This window comes from Mytilus galloprovincialis, chromosome 10 (assembly GCF_965363235.1).
Source record: "Mytilus galloprovincialis chromosome 10, xbMytGall1.hap1.1, whole genome shotgun sequence".
NCBI classification, from domain to species: domain Eukaryota; kingdom Metazoa; phylum Mollusca; class Bivalvia; order Mytilida; family Mytilidae; genus Mytilus; species Mytilus galloprovincialis.
Window position 1 is genome coordinate 70,141,050 of NC_134847.1, and position 13,745 is coordinate 70,154,794.

Here is a 13,745-nt window from a genome sequence, read left to right on the forward strand (position 1 = left end):
AAGTCCAGAATCAGCTTAAATTTTGTCAAATGACCTTTTAATGAGCTATTAACACTTGATACAAATTTCAAAACCTCCCTAATGGCTACATGTCTTCCTAAAGATCAATCATTATCATCTTTGTTGTCTAGTTTTTTATATGTTTCTGGTTTATTTACAGAGTACACATGTTGTATGTAATGACCTAGAAAAGGCAGATATCAGTTACAAATGTAATATGGCCACAAAGTATGGATTACCAGTGGTGTCACTTGATTATATCCATGACTGTGTAGACCAGGGGAGACTACTCAATGCAGATAATTATATCCTGGTTGGAAAAACAAAGTCACAAGAATTCAGCAGTGGCAAAGTACCAGGTAAGTATTTATGCCCCCGCCATAGCGGAGGGGGCATTAAGTTTTACCCTTGTTTGTACGTCAGTCAGTCTATAGTTCCCAAAGTTGGTTTCCATTCTCTAACTTCAGTTTGCCTCAACCAAATAGTGTAAAACTTATACACAATGCTTATTACCACAAAATACATACAAGTTTGAATTTTGGTGGTGTCACTTTAACAGTTCTACAGTTATGCCTCTTTACAAACGGCAAAAAAATGCTGACTTTTTCGTTTCTGCTCTCTAGCTTAAGTTTGCCTCCACCAAATGTTATGACACTTAAGGATGTTTGCTTGTCATGTTTTGGAATTTTTGTCAGATTTTCGAAATCCTCTGGTTTTATCAATTTGAATGCCTTAAAAAAAATTGCCTGCATGGACCCCCATTTTTCTTTTTATAAATCATTTACATGTATAATTGTAAGCCATTTGTAAAAGTCTTATAAAATTTTTTTATTTTTTAATAGTATTTGAGGACTTTAACTGGTCAATGATAAAGCTATGAAAAATCAAGAGAGAACATTTTCCCGCCAAAATTCCAATGGCTTATACAATGTTCTCCCCAGGCCATTTTAGTGTCGCGGTACCGTGACACTATATTTTCTTCCCGTAACTCTATAATAATTTCCGCGACGCTATAATTATTTTCAGGATGTTATTTTTCTCGTTTCAAAAGAGCAAAAAAAATATAGGGTTCAATGTGCTTGTTTTTGAGATATAAGCCTTATATCTCGAAAACAAGCACATTGACGCCTATATTTTTTTTGCTTTTTTGATTCCTCATTTAATCCCCCATCAATATATACTAGTTTTATGGAAAGTCATTTATTTTGAAACTGAGCAGCAAACATCTTTAAACACAGAACTTGTTACTACAAAACTCATATCAACAACAAATTTGGAAAGCATCACTTTTGCCATTCTTCAGTTATGTCCCTTTATATGATATACAAGTGAGGGCATCATGGGACACATTCCCAATCTAATTATTTTTAAATTGGATAAAAAAAATTTAAAAAGAAGCCTTTTTTGGTATTTCTCATTAACTTATTAACTTTCAACTTGGGTTGGCATATTTTATCATTTTTCTGTGACATGAAATTGTGTAACCAGATAAAGAGTTTTATCAAGGAGAGTATATCAGACTCACTCAATGGGAGATAACTCTGACCTACATTTAACATTTTATCTACAATCTCATCTTGTAGAATAAAGCAGATTCCATGAAAATAAATGACTGAACTAGATTTTACACTTCAATGACGCTATTAAATTTTATCTCCATTGTCATAGGTTTAAAGTTTTTCCAGATATTATATGAAGAATTGTATGGTTATATATCTAGAGGAATGTAGCAGTATCTGATAAAAAGGTCACTTAGTTTTACATTATAATTCATTTTGTAGACAATTAGTGACTTTCAATTAAGGGGAGATAAGTGATGTAATATGTATCTTCAGTTTTGATAAATTAATTTATTTACATGTCCTCTGTTACTTTATTATTTTGTAGCAAGCAAGTATCAAAGTAAAGATGTCAAGAAGAAGAAAATCAAAATAGATCCCAAAGGTGTTAAAGTGTGGCTTCCTGGTAATAAAAATTCACCCGATTACAATGAGGAGAAATATGAAGTGGCCAAGTTTGCTATGTTTCAGGTAATATTTTTTTTACCAATTATCACAATTTGATACTTGTATTCATACATGAAACATAATGATTGCAGTGAGTGCTATTAAAGCAATGTATTTTGATTTTTTTCAGATAAAACTTCCTGTAATTGTCAATTATTTTTTAAGGCCGTATTCTTTTTAGTTTAAAATAATGGAGAATGCAAAGGAACAATTGTTGTATAGTTTGATTGGCCTTACTCTGTTATGTCAATCTGTGTTTAAGGGCTGGAAGTGTTTTAAAGTGTTTTAGAGAATTATAAAATAGTTCATACCATTCTTTTCCATTTATGAGAAGTATGTTTTTTTTATCCAAAATAACATGAAGGTTCTATGAAGATTATTCATTTCAGAAATATGACAAGTTAAAAGAGACGACAATGTTTTATAATTTGGAGATACATGTAGCTGAGCCTGTAGATTTAAACAGATCAGACTGTTATAGATTCAGGATATATTCACACTATGGTTCTACACAGGACATAGAGGTAATGCTGCACACAAAGTTATCAATCAATAATTATACATTTCTTGTATTTTTAAATATAATCAAAAGCATTCATCTGTTTCATAGTGGATCACAAGACCAGGTTGAGTGAATTTTACCTTTACACTTTAACCGTACTAACTGTATTTAATAATAGGGATTTTGCGTTTTCAGAAAGATATTGTACTCTTGAATAGCACTTAAAATCACAGGTAATAATCTAAAAGATGTAATGGACAGAAAACTGGTCCAATCTTTTTGTTATTTTTAAGAAGTGGGCAGTCAACAAAGTAACAACCTACCTTATAATAAACTTTTATTTTCCAGGAAGCTGTTGTGGAATATCGCTATATCATCACATCAGATGATGCTCTACATGTGTATGCATATCTGTATAATGAACAGTCAAGACCTCCACGTAATATGAACGTCATTTATCAGCCAATGATGAGAAATATTGGATCTAGAAAATTTCAAAAGGTATGTCATTTCGTTAAGCAGATAATTATATTATTAATGAAGTAAATTTTGATTTAATTAAACAGAATTTAAATATAAACTATTAGTTCTTGAGAAGGACAAAAGAAAGAGATGAATTCAAAGAGAAGGATGCATGTTCACACAGTAATATGTGTGTGAAGAATTATTGAAATCTGTGGATGATGCTTTAATAATAAAATAAATGCTTTAAAGGGGCACTTGTTGTCAAATTCATGGTCACCGATTTGACTCAAAAACAATGTAAAACATTTATTTAAACTATCAAAAGGCTAATATAAACAGTTTACAGAGCATGGGGTAGATAATATATAGGTTCGTTTCGTGTGTATTTTAGTCCAGAGCCATCTAATTACCTATCAATTTGACCTCAGATGACCATATAAGTGATGTAAACAAAAATAAAGATATGAATAGATTAAACCAACACGTGCAATTGGATTTTTATAGGTCTGTTTGATTTTATTTAATAGATTAAAAATAGATGTTTCTCATTGTTTTTAACCGTATAAGAATGATTTTATGTGCATCGAATTAGTAATCAAATGATTTACCATAGTTTCACTTTCATTGTTGACATTCTTTTTCTTTAAATAACCAGTACACGTACAATGCATACGTTGTCAATCTCTGGCTAGGGGTTAAATTGAAGTTCACATGAATACGGATTTAAAGAGGTCGACTCATTCACTTGCAAGTGAACTAGTAATTATCAATGTTTCTTAGCGTAATTTGACAAAATTGAACCTTTTTGGCTGCAAAAAGCGAATAGTTATTTCAGTATTTCACTTTCATTATTGATTGAACAGAAAAAAATCAAACTTTAGATTTTTTATATATCTCGTAGCTAGTGCCCCTTTAATGACCATCATATACATTGAGTTTTAGAGGTATGGTCTTTTGATTGTTATATTTGTGTTTCAGGTAATTATCTCTTCGCCAAAACACAATTTGCTTTTGGAATGTACAAATCTATGTATACTAATTTAGTTGTTTTAAGCTAGTTTCATTTTAGTTAAGAGTAATATTAATTCCCAAAGATTTTTTTATTAATTTTATGCCTTTTATATCCAAGAATTTCATGGAAGATTAAAGGTGCACGCTTGAAGTTTGACATGATAACTAAGTCTGATTGTATTAAATGTAAATTTTTGTAGATGGTAGAAGAATATGGAATGGATACTCGTCCCTTATCTCCTTCTGTCGTAGAGCTGATGGAATATATCTGGAAAGAGGCTACAGGTGAAATTGAAGAAGTTATCAGTTCACCCTTACAGAGCCTCAAACTAGAACAGGTAGGTAGACATAAATAAGAAAAGGTGGTATGATGCCAATAAGACAACTCCTCACAAGTGACTAAATGCCACAAAATTAACATTATAGGTCAGGTCACTGTTTGGCCTTCAACAATGAGCAAAGCTCATACCACATAATCAGCTATTAAAGGCCCCGAAATGACTAACGTAAAACATTTCAAACAAGAAAATTAGCAACCTAATGTATGTACAAAAAATGGTTCATTTAAATTATCATGATCCATGAAAAGGATTACTAAAAAAATTACATTTGATTTTTATATTTCAAAGTTCCTTTATTTTGCCTATTTTATTAAATTTTATCCTCACCATGAGTGAATAATATAAATTCACATCTGACACACTCTTATTCACTGCTTAATTTCTGTAACTTAAAGTGATCAAGATCTCTTAAAGTTTCTGACTTCCCTTTTCATTCAACTTATCACAGTGTACATGTACATTTAAAAAAGGATGAAATTGCTTTAACTGCTAAATTTTTCCACTCAACACTTTTAATTTCATTCTGTATTTTATTTGTTCATGCTATGTATTTTATGAATAAATTAGAAAATAATCATGATTTTGTTACCATTTTAGATAGAGAAAGCAGAAGCTATTTTATTAAAATGTAAAAATTGCAGTGACAACCAACAGAGAACAGGTCTAGTCGATGAATTCTATAGTTGTTTGCCACATAGGAGAAAACATACACCATCAGACATAGAACTTAGAGCCTGGCTTTCTCAAAAACAAGATATATGTCAGGTAATGGTCTCATTCAACAGGTTAATATAAATATAAAAGAAACACTTTTCTTTAAAGTAATTTCTATCAAAAAAGGATTGGTAGATATCTATTTTTAATTGTTTCAATTTTTTTCGGACCCACCTAGGGGCATTATGTTTTTGGTCTGTGGGTCTGTCTGTCCATCAGTCCATCCGTCTATCCTACTTAAGGTTAACTTCAGGTTAAAGTTTTTGGTCAAGGTAGTTTTTGATGAAGTTGAATTCCTATCAACTTGAAACTTAGTACACATGTTCCCTATGATATGATCTTTCTAATTGTAATGCCAAATTAGAGTTTTTACCCCAATTGCGAGGTCCACTGAACTTAGAAAATGATAGTGTGAGTGGGGCATCAGTGTACCATGGAGACATTATTGTTTTATGACAGTTTCTTCTATAGCTTACAATATGGTTTTGGTTTGGATCATTTTTGTCGGGGATCATAAATATTCATGCTGTGGTTAAAGTTTTTAAAATTTTAACAACTGTCTTAAATTATCCTGGATTTGTACCAAAATTAAACAGAAGCTTGTTTATGATCTTAAGATAGTATCCAGAAGTAAATTTTGTAAAACAGCTAGTTTCTAGAAGGAAATTTTGTAAAATTTAATTCCTATTTTTCCATACATAACTTATAATTATAAATGGACTTTGTTTTTCCTCCAGTTAACATTACATACAGTCTGCAATTTTTAAAACATTTATTAGATTCATAAACCATCCTGGATTTTTACCAAACTTGGTCATAAGCTTCTTACAATCAAAAGATATTATCTAGAGGAAAAGTTTTAATAAATTTTTCCCCATTTTTTGTTGTGCCTGTGACTAACAGCAAAAGTAGGCGAGACACTGGTTTCACGGAACCCTTTCTAATTTTTACTATTTTTTTTTTACTTTAGTTGTTTACATTATCGTCCTTTGGTCTCTTGTGGATAGTTGTCAAATAGCCACGCAAAGCACATTCAATATTATTGTATATTACTTGTTTTAAGATTTACACTTTCCACTCTATAATTTAACATATATCAAAGCAGCATTGGGATATCAAGCAATTGAGATGTTTCAGATAACTGACTGTAGTAAATATCTTAATTTTTTTCATTCGTTCGTATAAAAAGTAGGTGTAAATCTGATTAATTTTTCACTGCTAAGGTAGGACTATGTAAATTTCGACTTCTGAACATATAGCTAGCATTGACTCTAAATTAATTTGTCATATTTTAGATGATTAAAGATATGGTAGCTGTGAGTGAGTCTACAAACTGGTCGACCAGAAGTAGTACCGAGGCCAAGTATAAAGCATTACGATGCAGACTTGATGGTTTAGAGATTACGGATACAGAATATAAACAGATCAAGGAATACATTATACAGTCTCTCAAACAGTTTGTATTATACTGGACATAACTACTCAGAATGATTTGTGATTCAGTTATTCAGATGTATTTATTGAATTAGTAACTTGAAATTCAGAAATTACTTCATGTGTTTATTTTTGTAATTTCAACATGATTTGAGATTAATTATGGCAATTTCTGAAAAAAGCTGCATACAGATACATGTATATTAGCTAAGGGCTTTTTCATTTAAGGACAACTATATAAAATATAAATTGACATATTTTAAAAGTAAATGAGGAGGTGATAAAACCATTAACAATTTAAACAGTTGCATTATTTCTTACATGCACTAGTACTGCTTGATAAAGTATTATTTTTTTAAAACAATATACATCTTTTTATTTTGTAGTACTAACAACCACATTATTTTCAGAAATGACCACATTATAGTAGAAAATATATTTTGTGTTCATCGACAAGTTGAAGAAGACAATTTTAGAAAAGATTTGAGACCTCAGAAGTTGTTGTTTCATGCATCAAAAGTTCAGAACTTTGTTGGAATATTATCTAGGTGAGAACATAAATATCAGAATAGAATATCAATTTGTGTTTTTCTTAAAGGCATGTAATAAAATTGAGAATTTAACTGGGGAATGTGTCAAAGAGACAACAACCCAAACAAAGAGCAGAAAACAGCCCAAGGCCACCAATGGGTCTTCAACACCGCAAGTTTAGAAATTTCTGCAACTAAAGGGGACTTTTGCTGTACCCTTAACACAAATGTGTACTAGCATAGTTTAGTGAAAATGTAGATTACACTAAATTCTGACTACTTTCCATAGACAACAGTACATAAAAGAAGTTTTTGATATGCATGAAGGCAATAATTTAAAAAAAACAACAGCTCATGAATATTCACCACTTAGATGATATTTCATGTTAATTATATATAATGAGAAGATCACATAACATAATATGCCTCAATACTCAATTACTCAGCCTCAATACTCAATTACTCAACCTCAATACTCAATTAATCATCTTCAATACTCAATTACTCAGCCTCAATACTCAATTACTCAACCTCAATACTCAATTAATCATCTTCAATACTCAATTACTCAGCCTCAATACTCAATTACTCAACCTCAATACTCAATTACTCAGCCTCAATACTCAATTACTCAGCCTAAATACTCAATTACTCAGCCTAAATACTCAATTACTCAGCCTCAATACTCAATTACTCAACAAATTTTTATGGATTGAGGACCAATTGTATTTTTGCTAATTGTTAATTTTGTGGCTTTGGTAAAGTCTGCATAATAGGAATTTAACTTTCATTGAACATTTGAAATTGTAGTTTATCTAAACCAACGAAATCCATAAAAATTTATGTTTCACACAATTGATAATTATTCCACAGTAGTTACAGAAAAAGACATTATGTTAGATAAGATAACAAAATGTTTACAAATATAAAAAGGAGACACCAATTTCTCATTAAACCTGTACTTTGAAATATAGAAAGAAACTTACTTTTATTATCATTATTATACAGTATTTATAACAGCTCATTACATAATATTAAAATTATGCTAAGAGCTTTACAACATATATCCGCTTTAAATGTAAATATTTGTTGCAGAGGTTTAATGCTGCCTAAAGTTGTAGTTGATGATTTTGGTGGAACCAGAACAGATGCAGGAATGCTGGGAAATGGAATCTACTTTGCCAGTTCTGCTAGGTATGTAAATGTGATTCTGTTTGTAACATTCATTCAATTTTCATAACATCTATTCACAGAAGGTAAGATACATGTGAATATAAATACTGGAAGTTCAGAAATAATTGCATGCATTTATGATTGTCATTGTTGAAGATCTAACCAAAATGTAAGACTGGTTATTGCGATTTCAGCTTTAATCTCCATAAAGATATATATGTATCCAATATCAGAAAATACGATTTCTTATAATTGCGATACTCATCCAGTCCCATTATTAACATTTATAAAAATCCTTGCATCAATTTATTTAGAGATTAAAACATAAATGTTTGGAAATGCAACTTACTTTTATTTTTCCAAAGTGCAAAGTGCTAATTGTATAATTGGGGGCCAAAAAAGTTGGTAACATCAAAATATATAATGAACAACATCTAATATATTTATATTACAGTACCAGTATACAGTACTCAGACCAAAGTTAATGTAAGGGTACAAGAATGATGCTAGTCAGTAATGTTGTTTATATTACAGTACCAGTATACAGTACTCAGACCAAAGTAAATGTAAGGGTACCAGAATGATGCTAGTCAGTAATGTTGCCCTTGGCAACTGTAAAGATTTCACTGAGTACCAAAAAGACCTACAGGGACCTCCAGAGGGTTATGAAAGCTGTCATGGTGTAGCTTCATCAGAAGATCAACCTTCAGAATTCAAGGTATACAATCTGAGGCAATGCACCTTCTGTGTTGTGATGAAATTAAAAATAACAATCCTGACATTTCGGGTTTTTTTTTTTTTTATCTTTTACATCACAATATACTCAGACATTCCAAAAAACTTTCCTTTCTTTTCAGAATATAAATAATTTACCACTTATGACTTATTAAAAATCTAAGCAAGGGAAGTAATTCTTTGCCGTCAATCCAGTTTTCTGCTAATTCTTAAATAGAAAATACAATGTCCAATGAGTGTTAAGCATGTAATACATAACTTTTTTCTATTTAGAATCAGTTCTTTTATTAGCTGTACAATGAATAATTTGTCTTCAAACACAGGATAATGAGTTTGTAATATACAACACTGACCAACAGATGACACAGTACTTGGTAGAGTTCTCTGTCAAGGGAGATAATAAGAAGACATTGAGTATAGAGGAACTGTCAGACGAAATAGAGGAAGACTCAGAAGTAGAAGATAAAAGTAAATCAGTCCAAATAATTTTAATACATTCAAATAAAATACAGGATACCAAATTACCAGGCCATAATTTAACACAGTACTATTTATAGAATTGATAGCCAATGGAGACAACTCTCCATCAGTGACCAAATGACATAGAAGTTAATGGCACAAAATCTATAGATCACTGTACAGCATTCAACAATGAACAATAATTTGAAACATTAATCATCTTGTAAGTTGCTTTTGAGGATTGTAACAGGCTTTAACTGTTTTCTTACAGACTAACATAATTATGATCCAAAAAATATATTGTTAATATTCCACGTTATTTTTAATTTTTCAAATATGATAACTATTGCAACCATGTCAACTTATTGGATCTTTTGATAAATATCTTCTTAGTTGGCATGTTCACTTGATATTATAGTTGCAAAAACATTTTTAATACAATAAATTATATATATTTCAGTTGATTTAAAAGATGTTTCTGGAATAAAGAATCCCATGGACAAAGTAGAGCCAGGATTGGTATCTACCTCAGGAGAATCATGTGTTCTTAAATCAGTCCATATCAGAGCTCAGCTTATGGACTTGGCCTCAAAGGTATGATTATCACAAGAACTGTTACTATAATAAATGTTTTTAATTCCCTCACCATCACTCGAAGGGGCATTAATTTTAACCATTGTTCCTATGTCCATACATAGGTACATAAGGGCATGTACTTCCCTACATTTGTTTCTTTTCTCTAACTTTAGTTTGACTCAATCAAATGTTATGAAACTTATGCACAGTGTGTATTACCACAAAACACTGATCAAATTTGAAATTTGGGTGATGTCACATTTACCATTCTTGAGTTATATCCCTTCATAATATTATATGCAAATGGGGGCATCATCTGTGTTTCATGAACATACTCTCCATTCATTTTTATACGCCTGTCAAAATTTTGACAGGACGTATTATGGTATACAAATGTCAGGTGTCCGTCTGTCTGTCCGTCCGTCTGTCCAGCATCCACATGTCGCACCGTAACTTGAGAACCCCTTATCCAAATTTCATGAAACTTAACATAGTTGTTTCTCATGATGGTCAAACGATCTGTATACTTTTTGGTGAAAATAGGATTTTAACTCAAAATCTCAAAAATGATTTATGATTATTGCTTAAAACTTTACACACTTCTTAGTTATATTAATCTTAAGATCTGTATACTTTTTGGTGATGATTCAAAATTTTATTTTTGCTTTATTAAGTTTTTTGTAAAAAAAAATGGTTTTTTTTCATATGTCACGCTGTATCTCAGAAACTAATTATGATTATTGCATAAAACTTCATTAACAAGACGAAGGGCGTATCATGTGCTCATGGTGCAGCTGTTTATTAATTGTCTTTCCAGATGGATTGGTTTAATTTCAACTAGCTAGTTTCCTAGGCAAAGAAAATACAATTTTGTTAGCCTCTAATCTAGTTAAACTTCACATGCTGCAGGTATAGGAATGGATAAGATATCTTTGAGAAAATCAGACACAATAGATCTAGTGTTACAACAACATTTTATAATTAGGTGTCACAAAAATACCTCACTAACCTTGTTTCTACTGGTACTTTACAAACATGTTATATCTTTCTCTTACATTATTTTATATTATACATCAAGTGGACCATCACCATCAAATGGTACAAGCTGGTATAGTTGAGTCCAAGGTGGATACTGATGTTGTCTTGTGAAAATAAACCTATAAAAAGACAACTGCAAATTATATTATCCTGAAGACGCCACTGTTAGTTGCCAAAAAGCATTTCCTTGCAAAAATTCTGGATGTTGTCTTTTATCATAGTTTTGTTATTTTATATTGTTAGGTTGTAGTACTCCAAGAATACCACAACACTAGTACCTCTACTCTAGAAGCTAAGTATGTGTTTCCATTAGATGATATGGCTGCTGTTTGTGGATTTGAAGCTTTTATCAACGGTAAACATATCGTGGGAGAAGTAAAGGAGAAGGAGACGGCTCACAAGGAATACAAGAAGGCAATAAGTGAAGGACATGGAGCTTATCTCATGGATCAGGATGAAGAAACTCCGGTAAATAAATTCTAGTTCTGTGCTGTTAAGATCTTCTCTTGATAGATTGGTTTTTATTGGCTTCAAGTGAGGAGCTTGTAATTTAGTGGATGTCGTTTGTTCATGTGTTACATAATTGTTTTTTTTTTGTTTTTTTTTTTGTACATTAATAAGGCCGTTAGTTTACCTGTTTCAATAGTTATTTCAGGGCCTTTAATAGCTAACTATGCCGTATGTGCCTTTGTTTATTGTTGAAGGCCATACAGTGACCTATAGTTGCTTATTTCTGTTTTAATTTGGTCTCTTGCTGAGAGTTGTCCCATTGGCAATCATACCACATCTTTCTTATATTCAGCAAAAATGTAGGACTAAAAACAGCGGTAGCCGTTAGTTTGGTGTTGAATAATTTTGACTATGCAACAAAACTGGTTTCAAATTAGGAATTATACTGTTTGCAGGATTTATTTGATATCCCTTTTAAATATTGAGATTTTAAATCAAGCATGTTACTTTGAAATATGTATCAAAATTGAGTTGGTTTGAAGAATTTTCACACAGGATTACATTTAAAACATTATGTTTGAATATTTTTTATTGGTGATAGAGGCTATGAATTACAAATATTATTAAACAAGGTTATAAGTGATATATTTTGTCTGATTGTAATGCATTTGTAAAATTCTCTGTTTGAAAAGGATATCATGAATATGGAATTTCTTTTTTAGGATGTATTTACTGTCAGTGTGGGTAATCTACCACCAGGTTGTGTAGCCCTCATCAAGATAACTTATGTATCAGAATTACAAGTGGAGGGAGAATTGATTAACTTCACAATTCCTGGATCTGTGGCTCCTTGGAAACAGGGACCCAGTAATACTGAGGTAAGGGAGGTAATCTATAATATGAGGGTCTCATTTGGGGTCTGATCCAGGATCATGCTTATTGTTTTGTCAGATTAAAGTAGCCCATTCATCATTGTAATAAGTCAATGGAGATAATTGCAAATAGACTGAGACAATTTGTTTGTCCCTAGATATTTTTTGTGGCAAAAATAGAAGTCTTTCAATATACAGTACAAATGCTAGTTACAAAGAGAATGAGAAGGATATAATTACTACAGGAATATATTAAACTGATTGATTTCTTTGTTCTGTTTGTCAGTAGAGAAGCAGAGAGCCTATAACATTGATGTAAAAGAGATAAGTTAAGTAAAGGGAAAGATTTATTAATTGCTTTATTATAAGTAATCTCTAAACAAAAAGGAAATACAAGAACAAATTGGAATAGTTCAAAGTTGCAAGAGTACCAATGAATTTCAGTAGCGTCTTTTTATCACAGAACACCACAGAATACGACAGAACACTCAATATATACCAAAGAACACTCAATATATACCAAAGAACACTCAATATATACCACAGAACTACACAAATTACAATAAAACTACTGAAATATACCATTGAACATCAAAACATCAAAACTGCAAATCTAATAATTTCTGTATTCTTGGACCTGTTAATGTGTTTGTTGTAACAAAAAAAAAGAGAAATGTGAATGATAACTGTATTATATTTTCAGAGTTCAGAAGACAGTTGTAGTATACAAGTCTCCATACAGATGCCATTTGATATTAGAACTATAACATGCCCAACACATCAAATCAGAAAAAAGGTCTGTATTCTTATTTCTGTACATGTCATATTGTATCGACACCAGTCATGTTCAAAACAGTAGGTTGCACTCTAGATGAATGTTTTGCTTTTTTGTGTCATTTGGTAGCTGTTTTAGTGCAAAATATTGATTCTTAAAAAAATACACCTTTTAAATATAGTTTAATTACTGTGGATTCATTATTATTAGTTGGATGCCAATTTTCGTGGGTTTCACAGGTACAGGTGATAAATAAATCAAAATGTTTAATGTATTAAAAATTTCCTATAGTCTTTGTTAGTAGAGATTGACAAAACCACTAAATCAAATACCCATGAAAATGCACAATTTATACCCACTAAAATAAATGGATCCTCAGTATATTTTTTGCCAGGTAATACTGTCTCATTTCAATATACGCCAATTTGCTTAATTCATGCTTTATAACAATGATTTTATAATTCTAGAAAACAGCCACAAGTTGTATCATTGAGATGATTGGGCAGAAAATATCTGATGGATTTCAGTTACTGATAGGACTGGCTGAAATACATGTTCCGAGGATGTGGGTCGAGGTAGATAGTGAAGGGACACAGACTGAGGTACTTGTAAATTTCATTTGTTAAAAAAGCAACCATATAATGCAAAACTAATAGATCAGTTA

General features: G+C 31.2%; 1 protein-coding gene across 1 annotated transcript in view; it reads left to right on the forward strand.

Annotated features, from left to right (window-relative positions):
• The window catches only part of LOC143048259 (uncharacterized), an 82,322-nt gene that overhangs the window by 12,148 nt on the left and 56,429 nt on the right, over window positions 1-13,745 (forward strand). Inside the window, exons 3-18 of the mRNA XM_076221828.1 lie at window positions 161-359; window positions 1,888-2,030; window positions 2,396-2,530; window positions 2,857-3,009; window positions 4,185-4,322; window positions 4,923-5,090; window positions 6,335-6,495; window positions 6,884-7,021; window positions 8,099-8,197; window positions 8,711-8,894; window positions 9,235-9,379; window positions 9,831-9,964; window positions 11,228-11,452; window positions 12,157-12,312; window positions 13,010-13,102; window positions 13,549-13,683. Of these exons, the coding sequence (XP_076077943.1) occupies window positions 161-359; window positions 1,888-2,030; window positions 2,396-2,530; window positions 2,857-3,009; window positions 4,185-4,322; window positions 4,923-5,090; window positions 6,335-6,495; window positions 6,884-7,021; window positions 8,099-8,197; window positions 8,711-8,894; window positions 9,235-9,379; window positions 9,831-9,964; window positions 11,228-11,452; window positions 12,157-12,312; window positions 13,010-13,102; window positions 13,549-13,683 (2,406 nt within the window). The remainder of the gene's footprint in view (window positions 1-160; window positions 360-1,887; window positions 2,031-2,395; window positions 2,531-2,856; window positions 3,010-4,184; window positions 4,323-4,922; window positions 5,091-6,334; window positions 6,496-6,883; window positions 7,022-8,098; window positions 8,198-8,710; window positions 8,895-9,234; window positions 9,380-9,830; window positions 9,965-11,227; window positions 11,453-12,156; window positions 12,313-13,009; window positions 13,103-13,548; window positions 13,684-13,745) is intronic.